General features: G+C 37.8%; 1 protein-coding gene across 2 annotated transcripts in view; it reads left to right on the forward strand.

Moving 5' to 3' along the window:
- Positions 1-263: 263 nt before the first annotated feature.
- APOLD1 (apolipoprotein L domain containing 1) overlaps positions 264-19218 on the forward strand; it is a 47081-nt gene continuing 28126 nt past the window's right edge. The window contains exon 1 of one of the 2 annotated variants that reach the window (XM_077170114.1): positions 264-516. In XM_077170114.1, the coding sequence (XP_077026229.1) occupies positions 424-516 (93 nt within the window). In that variant the 5' untranslated portion in view covers positions 264-423. The remainder of the gene's footprint in view (positions 517-19218) is intronic. The other variant, XR_013179553.1, reaches the window with a different exon arrangement.

Raw genomic sequence — 19218 nt, forward strand, 5'->3', positions numbered from 1 at the left:
AAAACATTGCGCCCGCCGCGCTTTGCGAGTCCCCTGCGGTACTAGTACCCGCGTCCTCCCCGCTGTCCCTATCTCCAACCCCCGCCCTGCCCGTGCGCACTTCCTCCGCCCACCTCCCACCTCTTCCCGATTGGCCAGCGCGTGCAGTTTGAATTTTTTTTTAGATGCTTGTTTTCTTTAAAAAAATACAGTACCCCAGATCGTGTGACTAAAGCAACTTCGAAGGCCTGAGGTGGGGTGTTTTAGCTGGTTTTGTGGAGGAAGGAGAAGAGGATGGGCGGAGCTTCTGTTCAAAATTTCATCCCCACCACCACCCGCAAAGTGCGGTTGACAGTGTGCGGGAGGGTGGGGGATCGTAGGGCGGCAGCAAATAAACCCGAGAAGCCTCGGCGAGGGCAGAGATGTAGTATAAAACGTTAATGGATGTCCAGGGCGCGCCGTTTCATCGGCTGCTGGCCACAGGAAGGCGCGAGCAGGAGCCCTGGTGAGGAAGGCACCTTCCCCTGTCTTGGAAAGGTAGAATTGGGGAGAGCGGGAGGGTGAAGGTAGCCCGGGAAAGAACATCTTCTCCTTTCTACCAAGAAAAAAAGAAAAAAAACCCCACAAGAAATGGAAATATGGCAAAAAAAAAAAAAATGTATTAAGCGCCACCCAGTGAGAATCCATCACAATTCAGGAGGTCGTTGTCATTTTTATTGAATTGAAAAAAGATAATTTTCTGTCTCTGAGTTCCAGAGTGTTTCTGAGTAAGGAAAATGTTAAAACGAAGTCGAGATATGAAATATGACTTTTTAAGTGCCTTTCATTTCTGGGCCTGGAAATTAGTTCTTTTGATAAAGTGTTTAAGATTTAGGATAATATTATTTGTAATGTGGGTCAAGTGAAGTGTGTGAGTGAGTGTGTGTGTGTGTTTGGCTGTTAGCTTTGTGGTAGTGTAGCTAATGATTTTAACCAGATGGCCAGGTTCAGCCTTCGGTCTATAACAGTTCCTAACCCTGACTGGTGGTGACATTGTTTGAGTTTTTAACTCCCCAATCCTTCCTAGTTCAACAAACCCTGTAGTTACTCAACCCAATCTAGCTCCACCAACGGCCATAACCTGTTGGGGCCTTTGCTGTTAGACAGTGCTCTTTTTATCTCTCTAATCATAAAGGTCCACTTGACCTCTGTGGGACCTATCTAACCAGGGTGGACAATGTAAGGAAACAGATGTGTCTTAATATAAAGAAGAGGTTTTTTTGAGTTATGATTGCCCCAAGATGAGCTGGCTTGCATCAGGAAGCAGTGAGTTCACCATCTCTGAAAGTGTGAGTCAAATACTAGTCTGGATGATCCCTTGGTGGGTACATTGTAGATGAGATTCAAATATCAAATGAGTATGTAGACTAATGACTTTTAAAGTCTGTTCCAAACCCTTCAGATACTTTGCTTCCAACCCTGGAATTTCTACTAAATTAAGCAATTTTCTTTGCTCATTACTATCTTCTAGAAATATTCTTCTGAATATACTAGATATACTTTTGAGTTCTGGTAGATATTGAGCACATCAATGTAGCTAGTCCAAATTGAGATTTTCTGTTAGTGTGAAATACACGGCAGATTTCTAAGAATTAATACCAAGAAAGTGTAAAATATCTTAATTTTAATGATGATCATGTGTTGAATAAATTTTGATATATTGGGCTAAATAAAATATATTATTAAAGTTAATTTCACCCGCTTCTTTTTACCTTTTTTAGGGTGATTACTAGAAAATTGTAGTTTAAGATGTGGATCATGAGACTTTTATATTGGATATTGCTGTTCTAGACCAACATCTATGGTGACATGAAGTAAGGAGATCCAGGCAGGTGGAAACCCCATTTTTGAGAGTGATGACTAATAATACTGAGGAGTAGGTGGCAATCTCCAGCTTCCGTTCTAATTTCCCAAATTAAAGCAAGACCCAAATTCAGCCTCTGGGATCTTTAAAAAGAATCCTGCCAGCACCTAACACCTGCAATTGACTCTTCAACACTTAATATTGGGTTTGAGCCAGATTATAGGAATATGGTACAGATATGTCCAATTAAATCAGCTTTCCACATAATGTAAATAGAGATCATGAAGTTCAACCTGTTAGGAGCAACTCTGGAAAAAAAAATTAGAACCCAAACAAAGCCACCACAGATGACTTTTCACTACTACTCTGCAGAGGACAGGAAGGCTATAGGGAGGTGGAACAGTAGTCTCATTCTCAGATTGTGTCTCTAATAGAAGATTGAACAAATGAAAAGGTGTACCATATCCTTTGCTAGGAATACTCAATATGATAAAAATGGCGGTTCTTCCTAATTAAATCCATACGTTTAGTACAAAGCCATTTTTTAAAACGCCGCAGAAATTATTTTTGGAACTAGACAATGATTTTAAATCTATAGGGAAAATAAGCAAGCAAAAGAAGCCAGGAAAATTCTGAAAGAGAACCTAAAGGGATCGTTTTAGTGGGGTGAGGGTGGGGGTGTGCGGTTGTCCTACCAGAAATTAAAACAAATCTAAATTTACAGTAATTAAAATAATATGGTCCCCCCCCCCGATAATAATATGGCCCAGAGTGCATAGACTGATAGAATAATGGAACAAAATTGGATGTTAAGAATTTATCATCAGGGCGGGCCGCGGTGGCTCAGCGGGCAAGAGTGCTTGCCTGCCATGCCGGAGGACCCCGGTTCGATTCCCGGCCCCAGCCCATGTAAAAAACAAACAAACAAACAAAAATATAATAAAACAAGAAAATGTTTAAAGATGTTTCCCTTTCTTCCTCCCTTCCTTCCTTCCATCCTTCCTTCCTTCGCTGTCTTTCCTTCCCTTCCTCCCTCTCTTTTTAAAAAAAAAAAAAAAAAAAAAAGAATTTATCATCAGAATTTAGTATTTAATGATGGTGACATTTCAAATTGGTGGGGAGAAGATACAATAGATGATGGTGAGACATTTGGGATCCATCTGGAAAAAGATTAAAATGGGATCCTTATCTTACACTTTATACCAAAATAGATTGAAGGATTAAAGAATAAAGTGTAAAAACATGAAAAAAAAAATCCGAGGATTTAGAAAAATGTAATCTTAGAGTGGGGAAGGTCTTTCCAGAGTGACACAAAACCTGGAATCCATAAATATAATATTGATAAATTTGATAACATAAAAATAAAAATGTTCTGCCTGGCAAAACCTATCATAAGCTGTCGAAAGACAACAAACTGAGATAACTGTTTGCAACCCATACATCAAAGGGCTAATTTCCCTAATAAATAAAAAATTTCTGCAAATCTATGAGGGAAAAACCCCCAACTGTATAGCAAAATAACCAAAAAAGATATGAACACAATTTTCAGAAAAGGAAATAGAAATGGTGCTTAAAATATGAAGACATGCTCAATGGTAGTTTGAGACTTTGGGGATATAAACTTTATATATAAGTTTAAGTAAAGTCACGATCAGCATTCCTGAGACACAAAGGTGGTCATTATCCTTTCTTTTTTTTTTTTTTATTAATTAAAAAAAGAATTAACAAAACAATTAGAAATCATTCCAATCTACATGTACAATCTCATTATCCTTTCTTGATAGTTTAATCTTTGCTTCCCTCCTTTCTGTCCAGGGCTGAGTGATTTTCCCCCAGCCTCACTGGTGCCCAGAGAAGCAAGGAGGTTGCCTGTGTGGGAGCCATGGCTCCCTTTCAGGTTCAGTGCAGAATTCTTCTTATCCAAAGCTTCTGATCTTGGACTTAGTGGCAGCATCTTACTTTGCCCATAGAAATCTCCTGAGTCAGCTTCTTACAGCCAGAGCAACTATGTATCTCGACACATCCACATCCATTCCTGCTTTTTTTTAAAAGCAGTTTTATTGAAATTTATTCACACTTCCTGCAGTCCATCCAAAGTGTACAGTCTGTGACTCTCAGTATAATCACTGAGTTATGCATTCATCACCACAGTCGACTTTAGAACATTTTCATTACTCCAAAATGAAAGACCTTCTACCCCTTAGACACCCTCCACCCCAACTGTTGACACTTACTGGTGTGATACATTTAGTTACTGTTGCTGAAAGAATACTAAGATATTATTGTTAACTACAGTCCATAGTTTGCAATAGATGCTGTTCCCCCCCCAAACCACTTTGTTATTAACTCCTTGTAATAGTTTCGTACATTTGTTCTAAAACATCAAAGAAAGCTTTTATATTTGTACTGTTAGTCATTGTCCACCACAAGATTTACTGTGTTATATAGTCCTATGCTTTAACTTCTGGTTTTCCTTCTGGTGACATATATGCTTCTAAACTTCCTCTATCAACCACATGCACATGCAATTCAGCACTTGTTAATTATATTCATGATAATGTGCTATCATCACCTCTATACATTTCCAAAAATTTCAAATCAACCTAATTAGAAATTTTGTATAAATTAAGCATCGGCTCCCCATTCTCTACCTTCATTCTATCTCCTGGTAATATAGTCTAGATTCTAATTCTATGAGTTTCTTATTATAATTAGTTCATGTCACTGAGATAATTCAATATTTGTCTGGCTTATTTGTGTTTGGTTTACTTCACTCAACTTAACTTCCTCAAGATTCATCGGTGTTGTTGCATGCATCAGGACTTCATTCCTTCTTATGATTGAATAATATTCCATCATATGTATATACCACATTTTGTTTATCCATTCATCAGTTGATGGAAACTTGGGTTGTTTCCAACTTTTGGCAATTGTAAATAATGCCACAATGATATTGGTGTGCAAATGTCTGTTTGAGCTTCTGCTTTCATTTCTTCTGAATATAAACCTAGTAGCGGGATTGCTGAATCATATGACAATTCTATACTTAGCTTCCTGAGGAACCACAGAATTGCCTTCTAAAGTGGCTACACCATTCTATATTATCACCATCAGGGAATAAGTATTCCTGTATTTCCACATCCTCTCCAACACTTCTAGTTTTCTGCTTTTTTTTGTTTTAATAGTAGCCAGTCTAGTGGGTGTGAAATGGTATCTCCATGTGATTTGCATTTCCCTAATAGTGATGTTGACCATCTTTTCAAGTGCTCTTTAGCCATTTGTGTCTCCTCTTTGGAGAACTGTCTATTGAAGTCTCTTGCTCATTTTAAAAATTGGTTTGTTTGTTTTTTATTGTTGATTTGTATAACTTCTTTATATATTCTGGATGTTAAATGCTTATCAGATCTGTGGTTTCCAAACATTTTCTCTTATTGAGTAGGCTACCTTTTCACTTTCTTGAAAAAGTCCTTTGAAGCACATAAGTTTTCAGTTTTGAGGTCCCATTTATCTACTTTTTGTTTTGTTGCTTGTGCTTTAGGTGTAAGGTCTAAGAAACCATTGCCTACCACAAGATTCTGAAAAAGTCCCTAAATTTTCTTCTAGGAATTTTATGGTCCTGGTTCTTATCTTCAAGCACTTGATCCATTTTGAGTTAATTTTTGTATGAGATATGAGATAGGGGTCTTCTTTCATTCTTTTTCATATGGATACCCACTTCTCCCAACGCCAGTTGTTGAACATACTACTCTGTTGCAGTTGAGTGTATTTGGTACCCTTGTTAGAAATCAGTCGTCCATAGATGCTAGGGTCTACTTCTGAACTCTTGATTCAATTCCATTGATCAATGTCTATCTTATGTCAGTACCATACTGTTTTGACCACTATAGCTTTGTGTTATGCTTTAAAGTCAGGAAGTGTGAGTGTTCAAACTTCAATTCTTCTTTTTCAAGATATTTTTGGCAGTTCACGGACCCTTACCCTTCCAAATAAATTTGATAATTGGCTTTTCCATTTCTGCAAAGTAGGTTGTTGGGATTTTGTTTGGGGTTGTGTTATATCTGTAAATCATTTTTGGTAGAATTGAAATTTTAATGATATTTAGTGTGCCAATCTATGAACATAGACTGACCTTCCATTTATTTAGGTCTTCTTTGATTTCTTTTAGCAAAGTTTTGTAGCTTTCTGTGTACATGTCCTATACATCCTTGCTTAAATTTATTCCTAGATATTTGATTCTTTTACTTGCGATTGTAAATGGAGTTTTTTTTTTCTACTTTTCTTCAGATGGCTCATTGCTAGTGTATAGAAACACTACTGATTTTTGTGTGTTCATCTTGTATTCTGCTACTTCGCTAAATGTGTTTATTAGCTCTATAACTATGTTATAGATTTTTCTGGGACTTTCTTTATATAGGATCATGTCATCTGCAAATAATGAAACTTTTACTTCTTGCCTTGCAATTTGGATGTATTTTATTTCTTTTTCTTGCCTAACTACTCTGGGTAGACAATGTCGAATAACATTGGTGGCAGAGGGCAACCTTGTTCTATTTCAGATCTTAAAAGGAAAGCTTTCAGGTTTTCACCATTGAATATGATTTTAGCTGTAGATTTTTCATGTATGCCGTTTATGAACTTCAGGAAGTTTCCTTCTATTCCCATCTTTTGAAGTGTTTTTATCACAAAAGAATGCTGAGCGAGTTACACCTTTTCACCACAATTTCTCAGTAGTCTTTGTCCTGCTCTTCCTTGGATGCTGCACAGTGCTTCCCTGGCCTCTGGAGCCCCAGCGCAGTTGTTTCAGACAGTTTCTGCCTGTGCACTAGCTGTCCTCGAAGGAGGAGTGAGCCCTGCTAGCTCCCTACGCTGCTGTCTTCCCTGGAAATCTCCATTCCAGCTTTTAATGCCTGTGTATTGCTGGTAATCTGAGTCTCTTCAAAATCGTCACTCTGTTCTGACTCTTCTTTCAAACTGTTTTTTTTTTTTTTAAAGCTTCAAATAGAATTTATTATGTGGTTTTATGAAATGTCCAACGAGAAGAGAGAGACTATATTATTCAATAAATGGTTGATATATGGTTAAGTTAGTTAGCTAACTAATTATTTGGGAAAAAATGTTAAATTCCTCCCTTATATTTTACACATGCACACACATGCACAATTCCAGCTGGATTACAGGTCCAAATGTAAAACAGACAAAAACTGTTTGGAGAAATATATAAAAGGATATTTTTTATGATCTTGGGATAGAAAGGCTTTTCTTAGTGTAAAACTAAGGACAGGATTCATGCTAAAATGACATTTAACTACTTAAAATGTTTAAAAACACCAACTTTAAAAAAAATTGTGGATATATGCTTTTTATATGTATGTTATATAAATGTAACATAAATTTTGATTTTTAACCATTTTAAGTACAATTCAATACTATTAAATAGTTTCATAATTTTGTGCTATCATCACCACCTTCCATTACTAAAACTTTTTCATAACCCAAAACAGGAACTCTGTATGCATTAAGCAATAAAAAACCCCACATGCTTTGTATCATAAAAGACACCATTAAAAGAGTTGAGGCAATTTATTACACCTAGTTATCACAATTCAGTTCTCAGGTGTTGCAGAAAAATCTACCTCTTTTAGACTGTAGATAGAAATAACTGTGAAAAAAAAATGATGCAGATATCTTCTAGGTTTTGCTAAACACACTGCTTTATTTTTGTAGCCCACGACTTTCATGAGGATACGAATTGTTAAGAGGCAGTCTTGTTTTGCTTTTCAAAGACATTTTGTAGAGATTTTTCACTAATGTGAACCTGATTTTATCTATTCAATTCTGTATAGATTAAGTAAATATGATAAAAAAAAAGAGTTGAGGGAAATGACATTTGGATAAAAATATTTGCAAAATATTTGATAGAAGGTTAATAATATATTTTAGATAAAGAGCTCTTATAAATCAAGAAGGAGAAAGATAGTACAGCAATAGAGAAATAGAAATGAAAAAATAGAAAAAAAGTAAAAATGGCTAGCATATATGAGAAAAGCTGTTCAAATTTTAAATTAATAATATATGTAAAGTAAATGTATTAGTTTGGCAAAGGCTTATCTTTTCAAGAATGCTATTATCCAGTGCTGAATAGAACAGAAGAAGGAGAGATACTCTTATGTATTCATATATCTTATGGGTGTAAAATACTATGGGTATTTACATTCTGTATTTTATATTATATGCTGTGGGCCTAAATATATCTACTCTGGGTCTAACAATTCACCTTCTACAAATTTATTTTTAGGAAGTAATTAGATTTTTGACTAAAGATGTATCTACCAGAATGATCCTTGCAATGTTATATGTTAGATTTTTAAAAGAAACAAAAAAGTAAACACCAAACAAAACTCCTTAAATATAGGATTACAGGATTGATTCAATTACAGTATATCCAAGAATGACACAGATTGCAGTATTAAAGCACTTTAGGTAGGTTTCAATGTATTAAAAGGAAAAGTAGTTCTTAATATATTAAAGCAAAAAAGCAGGCACAGGGCAATATTAGTAGTATGATCCCATTTGTGTAAAAAAAAAATCACACACATAAATGCATAGAATCTGCCTGGAAGATTGTACCTCACATTAATAGTTCCCATTTCTGAACATGGGATTAGGAAGAGATTTTCACTCTATTCATTTCTGTATTGATTGAATTTTTCACAATGAATCCTAACCAGAAAAAAAAAAAAAAACATTAAAATACTTCAAATTTGAAAGTAATTATCATTGCAATTTCTTGAACACAAAATTAGAGTTTCTCTTTGAGTCTTACATATAGTCTCTCTTTTCAAACATTAGCAGAGAGCAAGGCATTTCTATAATTCACTACCCTTTTGTTTTTCTATCAGCTTTGGATAGTGTTAAATCCACATGTGAATTATGAGGAATGCATGGGTATTTGTGAATATGGTTTTGCTTCCAAGGCATGTAAACGAAGTATAAATATCACCCCCATTAACTCAAGGATATCTTAACAGACCATGGAAAATTGAACCTATGCCATCTTTTTGCCACATGGAATCCCACTGGTAACATTATCCTAAACCTCACATTCCTTGATCTTTGGCAGTTGGCACACCCTGGGAATCTGCCTGAGGAGTCAGCAGATGAACTGTTCAACCCCCTACCTTATTTCAGTTACATAGGACATATTGCTAAGGAAATCGTTTTAAACTTCAGGTTAATAGACCAATCTTTAGCTGTCAGTCTCTAAGTGGCTGACCATAGGCAAATTTTATAATCTCAGAATATTGGGTTTGGGAGAATACTGCATCCAGTTTTTTCATTTTACCAGAAAGATGAGAAAAATTCTAATTCTTGTTTTACTGTAAAATAGGGAAGTTAAACGAGGCTTAAGAGTCTGTGAAATTGTTTCCTAGTCAAAATCACACATTCCATCCCTGTGGATCAGATTATTTTCCAGGGAAGCTAGATTCCTGATTTTTGGCCACAAAGCGTATATTCACGGGAGTCAGTGGAAGATGATAGCACAAGAGTGTAGGCTGAACAGTGAACACTTATCATTTTACTAGAAGAAAGCATGTGAATGTATTACTTAATGGTTACTAAGTGGTACCAAACATTGCTTCATTGTTTCATGCATACTCCTGTAGTTACTAGGAAAGGCCAGCCTTTGTGTCTTGAATAAGACAAACAGGAGCTCTGTGCTCATGAGATTACAGTCTATTGGAGGAGATGGATGAGGAATCAAATCCATAATTATAAAATAGAATTTACATGAGTGCTATAAAGGAATCTCAGGGCTTTTGCTTATGATCCATGCATGGGTGTTTGGGGCCCATACCAAGGCGTCCAGCTAAAGGAGCAAGCAGGGGCTGACATCTAAATTCTTTGCTCTGGCCAGCCCTTGCTCACCCAGAAGTTTTGAAACTGATTCCCCCATGGGGGTATCTTCTATGGTTTGCTGATAGGTGCTCTGTATTCTAGTACACTATCCACTCTTTAGGACACTATGAAATAAGAGGCCTACCCTAGGAGGGCTAGAAAATCTCTCCTCAGCAAATGACACTCAAGCTGAGACCTGGAGGCTGAGCAGGAGTTAACCAGTTGAAGGGAAGTGGGGAAAGAGAGTCAGCTAAACAAAGCAAGGTCTAGTGGGCCAATGGCAGAAGGAATGTGTGTTATGACTGAAGAGGTGGGAAAGTCCAGGTTGTGGTGGGCTTTTTAAGCCACGTTAGGAATTTTGGACTTTACTCCAAGAGGAATGGGAAATCTTTGGATAATTTATTTAAGAGATTGACTTTAACAGCTTTAGTTAAAGCCCATTTTTATCTAATTCGAATCAAAACACTTTCTTTCATATTAGGATCATTATTATAGGCTGTGGGAAGGAAAGCTCAGGCTTGCACCTTCATATTTCTCTGTGATGTTGTTTGATATACATAATATAAAAAAATGAACACCTTGGCTTCAGCAAGTTAATAGGATGTAATGTGAAGTGCTCAGGGCATCAGAGTGAACGCTAATCACAGATGCTACAGTTTTGAAGGAAAACCCAGGCAAGAACTAAGGCCCAGAGCCTGTCTGCTGAGTCAGCCTTCTGCAGAGGCAGATCTCTCACTTCTCCTGCTCCATCCAGCAACTGGTTTAGTCTTGAATCCCCTTTTTATTGTCATAGTGGCCTGGTTGCTTGTGTTGTTTTAGGGTCTGGCTCATGTTTTGCTCTTTACCAGTACAGATGCTGTAAATCTTCTAAACAAGTGAACAGCCTGGGGTGAATACAGAATCATTTTTTGCAAATAGCTTCAGTATTTAGTCTTCATTTTTACTAAGTGACTGGGTTAAATGTTCATACATACTCTGAAAAAAATGATTCATTACTTATTTGGTTTTGGAAAGATACTTCAAAAGAGGGTTAATATAAATGAACAACCCAGAGGTTTTGTTTTGTTTTAAATTGAAGATTAGTAGAAGAGAGACCTCTGCTGGCTAAACTCAGAAAGTGACCTAGAGTTGGTCTGTGCCCCCAAAAAAGCTGTAATGGGAGTGACTTGTCTCTTAAGTTTTTATAGGTATTAGCAAATTGTTTGCTAATTGTTGGTTTCTTCGGCTACTCAACTCAGGTTCATTTGGAGCTAATCTCAATGACCTAGAATTCCCAACTCCAACCACAATTGTATCTGTTTCTATCTTTAGGAAAAGTGTTAGTGTTTCGTAGTTCTTAAAAATAATAGACCTCTCTGAATAGTAACCACTCTCCCCAGCAACACCCAGACCCAAAATGATTCCTGCATCTTATCTTCATTATTTCTTTTTTTCCCTCTAACTTCCCTCCTCTGCGACTCCAGTAAAACAAAATAAAACAAAGCTTCACTCAAAAGAGAGTGCTACTGGTGGAAAGTGAGAAGGAGGGAACTCACTGCTTATCTTTAGCATACCCTGGACTAAATATCAAAGCCTGGGCTCAGGATTGGGTCCTATCCCCTAGAGGAGCTGCGGTTCCTATTAGGTCTTCTGTGGGATGTGTCCCCCCACGGGTACGTGGGCGTGTGGTATGGAGTGAGAGTCGGGGAGTGGGATGCGTGCGAATGTGGAGGACAGTCGTCTAGAAGAAGAAACAGGAATGTCTCCTGGAGACCTTTGGTCCCTCAACAGCAATGACGAGAAGAACCTACTTTGTGCCAGACCCAAGGCCAAGCACTTTACATGGCTTAATTCTGGGTCTTGCTTTCCTTTTTGATTAACAATCTTAGAACATCTTTCCCTTGAAAAATTTTTACTCTGTCTCAAGAACTTAGAACGATGACTGCATAAAATAATAGCTATGCGTATTCGCTATTTTATTATTATATTTTTGCTCTGATACAATCCCCTACGCTGCCATCCCCACATCCCCGTGCTCGCTAGGCTAAGTTCTAAACTTGCTCCTATAGTAACACCTCTGGCCCTTGGAAGCAGAGCAGCGAGATGCCTCCTTGGTTTGTCTCTACACTGTGAATGGCACCCATTCCTTGTCTTCCCATGTCTGAACTGAGACTACTCCTTAAACATTCATTCTCATACTTTCAATGCTTGGCAAAAACATGAGTTGTTAGTAGTATCAAGTAATGATAATTTTAGTGCTGTTAAGGAACTTTAGATCATCTAGTCATTAGAGACCCAGAGAGGTTGTCCCTTGCCCAAAGTTTCCTGACTTTGGTAGGACGGAAACTCAGGATTTCCAGATTCTTAAGGCAGCGCTTTCTATGTGACGCCCACACTGTCTTTGGCCTGCATTGTGCAAGAGATGGTTTCAGTTTGTATTCTCTGCTCTTGTCCTCGGGTTGCCCCTCATCCCCTTTTCTACGGCCTCATCCCTTTATGCTGCATACAGGCAACCAGGGCCCATTTGTAGTGAGCCCACCCCTAACAGACCCTCAGACCACCCTGGACAGTTTTTTCTCCCTCCCCTAAACTTATTTATTCCTTTTGGACCTTGTTAGGGCACCAACAACTCACTCAATTCACATATTTTGTTGGTAGGCTTTTCACACTCCTCTGAAATGCCTAGCTTTTTCATGCTGTTTGATAGCACTGGGTCTTTTGGAATCTGCTCTAAGTTTGCATATGTTAGAAGTTTTGTCTTACTTACTTTAACTCCTCCACTCCCTCAACATAATACGGTGTCTTTTACTGGAGACACAGCCTCTTAACCCAATAAAATAAATCTCTAACTCTGAGAATTTCAGGCACTGTGACAAGCAAATTATGTAGATATTTTAAAACAGGGTTTCCTTTTTAAGAATTTCAAATTACAACCTGTGGTTTCTAAGATGGCACCCTCGGGTATACTGTTGATACCCATTAAAGTTTTGTGAGTGATACACCATCCTACTTCAGTACTGCCACAGAATTAATTCATTCATGTATCTGGCGATTATTTAAGGAGTGCTCATGCAGTATGCTGGACTATTTTGGGCTCTAAAGGGATTTGAAAAGAAGTTTAACATCTGCCTGCCTTCCCCTTTTTGGCTGCCTAGAAGGTGATAAGATGGATGCAACTTGAGGAGCCATCCTTTGTTCCTGAGGATAAAAGGTGCATTGTGCAGCAGAAAGATACAGGAGCTATAGGCGATGCCACACCAGCTCTGCATTGCTTATCTCCAGAATTCCTTTACAGAAAAGAAAAAACAAACTTATATCTTGTTTAAGCCACTATTATTTCTGGTCTCTTTTACTAGCTGCCAAATGCAAATCTTAACTGATATAGAAGTCCTTGAGGATTTTTGAGCTAGAAACTAATTTTGTAAAATTGTTGGCTACCCAAGAGACAGGCTTAGGGTAGGGGGCTGGGAGCTCTGTGGTGTACCAAGAGATAAAATTGGCTTGGCAGGTGGGGACAGACAGTGGGGGGAGACTTTGAATGAAGAGAATACACATCTCAGACAGGGCACTGATTTTGTTTTTTTCTCCCAGGACGCCCCTGCTAAACCCCTATTCTACAGCGATTATTTAAATATATAGTTATTGAGTAATTTGTATTCTGCTATTGTCAAGTGGTCTGAAAGCCAGGGAGATTGAGAAGATTGATTCTCTTTGTGCCTTAAAAAAAAGCAGGCAAAGGCTGGAGCAGGAAAAAAGTATCAGTGTTACAGTAAAGTGAAGTTATTGTGTTTTCTGAAATCAGGCAGACATTTTCGTGGAAAGGAACTTTTGTTACATGTTATTGTCTGATTAAAATACATTTGGAAATGTATCCTTCACTGGCTAGCAACTGTAGATAACATTTTAAAAATATATCTTGGAGTAAATTGCAGAGTAAAGATATTTTCACATGCTAAAAATATCTAAGAAGGGACAAGTCTATTTCGGTTATTAACTTACTCTAAGTTCATGTAATCATATCGAATAATGACTGTCTCTTCATAGTGAACTTTTCATCTTGAGATTAAGCAGGTAATTTCACACCTTTTTAGGTTAGAAGAAATTGACTTGTTTTCATGGGCATAATAATCTAGCTATACTATAGTTGAATATTACAAATGTGGGTACTTTTCAGATTCCACTGTTTATGGACCTTGCTGCATTCATGAGGTGCCAGCTGCCCCTGTTCAACATTTTCACCTCTTTTTTCTGCCATGAAGCCCCAAGGGAAAAGAGGAGGATCTAAACTGGGAAAAGGGTCTGGGTGAGGAGGGGCATAGGAGAGGCTGGCCACACTGCCTGTAAAGAAAAGCACATTGTCCTAACAGTTAGGAAACCTGAGCCTCGAGGCTTAACTTGCATGAACTAGGTCTATTGACTTAGTATCCCCATCTCTCTGTTCCCTTAAGAATGGGTTGACAATTCTAAAGTTCTTTCCAAACCTGATTGGACGGGTAATTAGGAGCCTTGGTGCGCTTAAACAAATTTCAAGTTCAAGGCTTCAACCTTTGCCTCTACACATGGAAGGGCAGGTGTGCCCAGTATTACCTGAAAATCCCTGCTCATTAATTCTGCCTCCGTACCCTCTTTTCCCTCCTGGAAAAAATATGCTAGAACACAAGTGACTGAATCTTTTTTTTTTTAAGGAATGAAATTTTTACTAATTTCAAATCCCAAATATATTGTAAAGGAAAATAAAGATGAATTTCAGGAAATAAAATAGGAAAACTAGTGAAAACTTACAAACTGCATAAATAACACATTTATTTTAATGGCTTGAACAGAGGATTAAATGTGTTTTAAATTAATTTAAATAGCAATCGTAATAGACAACACCTGGAGTTTGTGCAGGTTTTGTTTTTTACAACACTGTATGTTCTGCAGCAGACTTCACCGAAGAGCCTTAATTGTAGAGTATAGCCTGGATTAGCCTCTGCAAGCTTCCATACTTTTCTACTAACTCAGTTTTATTATTAAGTAGCATATGATTGCTCCCACCTTACAGTGCGAAGAAATATAAAAAAATGTTTTCAAATATTAGGTTTTGATTTACACCTCCCTAAAATGCCACTGTTGCATTTTGCTATCATCTGTGCACAGAAAAACAAGGAAAACAAAACTATTACATGCAGTATGATGAGCAGATGTTTTTTCTCTACAATTTAAATAAATAATAACAATAGCCAACATTTAGGGAGCACTCCCTGTGTGCTAAGCTGGCCAGGATCACCTTGCCATTTATAGAAAAATGATATCTCAAAATCTTTGGTGAGTGTTTCAGTAAAAACAAAAACAAAGCCCCGGCTGAACTGAGGGGTGGCTATAGGAAAATCTTACTTCTCTGCACCTTAGTCTTTACTCAGGCAAGATGGAAAGAACAACATCACCTTCCAGGTTTGCTTTGGGAGGAAGGAAAACAGTGGATGCTACTTTAGTTTTAGGGTTATCACCACTTTCTGGGTCAGGCCACAACTGCCACACCAGTTGAGGTTAGGAGCCCTCTTCTTAAGGAAAGAAATCCATTCATGGTAAGGGAAGTATAGAAGGCGTGAGGAAGACGTGTAAGATGAGCTTGACGATGCAGATACTTGTAAGAACTTTCTACTTGATATTTTGAGAATATTCACAGTTTTGACAGCTGATCAAATGGTATCTAAGTTAGTGTTTAATGCTTAGCATTTAAGAACTTTGCCATCGGGCTGTGCAACGGTACCTCAGTGGTAGAATTCTTGCCTGACATTCCAGAGACCCAATTCCTGGAACCTACACATGCCAAAAAAGATCAACAACCTTTCATATGTATAGTGGCTATTTGTATTTCAATATACAAATATATTGTATATATATTTTTCAATTGCCTGTTTATATATTTTTGTCTCTTGTTCTGTTGGTCATTTATTGGTTTCTTATGTTATGGCATTAACCTTCAGTCTATTAATGTGTGAAGGAAGTGTATTTTAAGTTTGAAATGTGTTTTTGATATCTTTCCTCATATGGATATTTTAACATGGCAAAGACATTTTCATTCATCCTTTTACTATATATAGAGAGAGGCTGTTGAAAAATAAATCAATGTGGGCAGATTTAAAAAAAAAGAAAGAAAGAACCTTGCTATCTGAATATGTAGTTTTTTTTCCTTGTTGCCTTAGTTTTAAATTCGTTTATGAAACTTACTGCGCAAACACAGGCTTTACAGCGATGATATGGATTCTTTATTTAAATATGCCTATGGTTAAGCTAACTAAGATACCATTATTGGTGGTTATAAGTGTATAGTTTGTTTTCTTAAACAAAAAATAAATTAATTAAAAAAAAAAAGATGAGCTTGACCCTGAATCTCCTTTTGACTTTTTAGCCCCAAATGTGTTTCTCAAAGTCACCTTCTTCCAACATAGGAGGCCCTGATTAAAAGCTTTATATGTGACCAAAAAAATAACAATGGTAATAATAAAATAAAATAAAAATAAGAACAAACAAACAAATAGCTTTATATTTGCTAACCTTGGTTGTGTAGTTTCCCACCTCTTAGATCAATTGCCTGGGAGGGGAAGGCCCAGCTTACTTTGGTGATAGGTGTGGGTAGACAAGAGTCATGTATTTGATACTTTATTTAGTGAGGGATCTCATTTTAAAAGTTCATTTCCTTTGCGAGATTAAATGCTCCTAGGGAAGCTTTTCTCATCTATCTGTTGTTTAGTTCCTCTTGGAGGTAGTTCTATAAAAAACAATTGGGCCCAAGTTCTTCTTCTTGATCTGTCATTTAGGCTATAGGTTTTAGGGCCTAAAATGGGTATTTGCTTTTCTGATAGGATTGCACCAACAGCTGGGGGTGGGGGTCAGGAGGAGAAGGGGGATCTGATGAGCTGAAATCTAAGGCAGTCTCCCTCAGAGGGACACCTTTAACATCACCATCAGCTAGCCCGTGTGAACTTGGAGGTTAGACCATCATTTTTGTTTAGGATGCCTAACATCTCTAAGCTTATGAGGGAAACTGACAATTTCCTCACAAGGTTGTCAGGATCAAATGTAAGAATGTATCTGAAAGTGCTTTTTAATTTATTGTTATAATGAGTGAACATGATGGTTAATGGAAATGCAATAAAATGTTAGCTATTAATAGGTCTGCAAGTCAATATTATGATTAATTGGAGGATGCTGATTTATGTGCACAATTTTTACAATGTGTCCTTTAGTTACATGTGCACTGATAGTCCTCCAGCACCCATTCCTGTCATTCATTGCTCTCCCTAAATTTGCATGGTATAGTCATAAAAATATGACTATATTTTTATTCAGTATTAGCATGTGGAGCATTGTGTTTGTTCTCCTTGGTTGTTCTGTTCCAAGTGCAGTGAACATTGACTGCACATTATTCTTTACTCCTGGAATATCGAGAACAATCCAAAGTCGAGGGCGTGTTGTAACACTGCTTAATAATCTGATGTAATATGGCCTATCCTTTGAATAATAGGTGTGTTTTTTTCAGAGTTGGAGTGTTCGGCTTGCTTTATAGGACCAGTGCCTTGTTCCAAAGCGTGAACAAGTGTAACATATCTTAATTAACCAGAATGAAAACCAGACCATGTTGGTATGATGTAACTGCATCAGTACTTGGTGCAATCAGTTCTGAAGTCATCTGGCTAAGTCATTAAGATAGCTAAGATATCTGTATGAAATATGGCTTTCATGCCTGGTCTGGGAATTCCGTAACGAACTTGGGAATGCCCATTGGCCCAAAGTTCAGGCAAATTTCTGTCTGGGAAGGGATTCTATGTCAGTCGGTTTTCTTCCTTACTCCCCTCCCTCCTTCCAGTAAAAATTTATTGGCACCTATTAGATGCTAGCCATTCAGTATATAAAATGCTATGTCTGCCCTCAAGCCTTAAGGGAGCTCAGAGGTGTGGATATGTGTGCATATGCACATGCATATGTGTGTGTACAAAATCACAGTACAATGAGTTATGAGCTATAAACGGATATGAACAACCTTCTACGAGAGCCCACACGTGAGAGGACAACTCTGGAAAGGCTTTGTTGAGGAGATGAGATTTTTAACTATTTGGAGATGAATATATTCCTCCCTTCCCCCAAATGGAAGAAGGGCTGAACAGAATTTATGAAAGTGCCAAGGAATAGAAAAACATGTTTGGGAGTTATGATGTACAGTCTGGAGTTACGTGCCTGGGGAATTATGATGGTATGATCTGGTGTTGCTAGAGCATGAGTGACATGATAACTAGGAAATGGAACTCTGATAAAAGATGATGGGAATTCTCAGGATGACAGCTATATCATTAAGAGCAGAGTAAAGATACATGGATTCTTCCTGTCTTAAGACCTACTAGTGTGTACTAAGTCACAAACTCATTTCTTATTGCTCACAGATCTGTGGGTCACGTGGGGCTGGCTCACCTTGGCTGGGCTTGGCTGAGCATCCCCGCTCATCTTGGCTGGGCTTGCTCAACGCGTGATGTGGGGTCTGCTAATGTAGGCTAGGCTGGCCTGGGCTGGCTTGGCTGGGGTGCGTCTGCCTGGTTTAACTCTTATCCTCCTTTGCTGATCGAAAGTCTTAGCCAAACATGTTTTTCTCAGAGCAATGGGTAGGAAGTGAGCAGAAACACATAAGGTCTTCTAAGGCCTAGATAGAACTGGTACTCAGTCACCTTTGCTTCATTCTATGGGTTAAAGAAAATCATGTCATCACACCTAAAGTTAAAGTTCAGGGAAATATACTTATTCCTAAGGGGGAAGCATTTCAAAATTATCTAGCAAAGCATCAGAATATAGGAAGGAGCAATAATTAGGAGCAGTAATTCATTTTCCTAGAACAACTAGGAGCAGTAATTCATTTTTCTATAACACCAGAGGGGGAAAGTCTCTATCAGTTGTTCTTCGGCCATGTGTCCATCCCTCTGTGTGCCAGGGTGGGCTTATGGTAGAATGATTGGCAGCTGCAATAAGACCTTCTGTTTGAAGGGGATAAAGAGAGCTGTTCCCCAAAAGAAATTCGGGGAGATGGAAGAAAGGAAGCATGCTGGACAAACCAAACAAGCTGTAATACCCACTACCATGCGTTCTGTCAGCCACCCTTTCAGGGAGCTAAGGTTACAGTCATTTTACAGTTTAGAATTGAGATCAAGAGGGTTATACAAATTGTTCAAGATGACACAATAATTGGAGCTTTTTGGATTAAAAAATAGATTTATTTACTCAGTGCAGAGGCAATATAATCTAGGAAGAACAGTCTTTTTAATAAATGCCACTGGAAGAAATAGGCAGCCATATAAGTATTACTACTACTAATAGAACCTCATCCCATACCTTATGCCAGAGATCCGGGTTCGATTCCCGGAGCCTGCCCATGTCAAAAAAGAAAAACCAAACCAAATAAATAAATAAATAAATAATAACCTACTGCAGATATAAATGTAAAAGATAATCCTATAAAACTTCTGAAAGAAAACAGAAGAAAATCTTTGTGA

This window comes from Tamandua tetradactyla, chromosome 7 (assembly GCF_023851605.1).
Source record: "Tamandua tetradactyla isolate mTamTet1 chromosome 7, mTamTet1.pri, whole genome shotgun sequence".
Taxonomy (NCBI): Eukaryota; Metazoa; Chordata; class Mammalia; order Pilosa; family Myrmecophagidae; genus Tamandua; species Tamandua tetradactyla.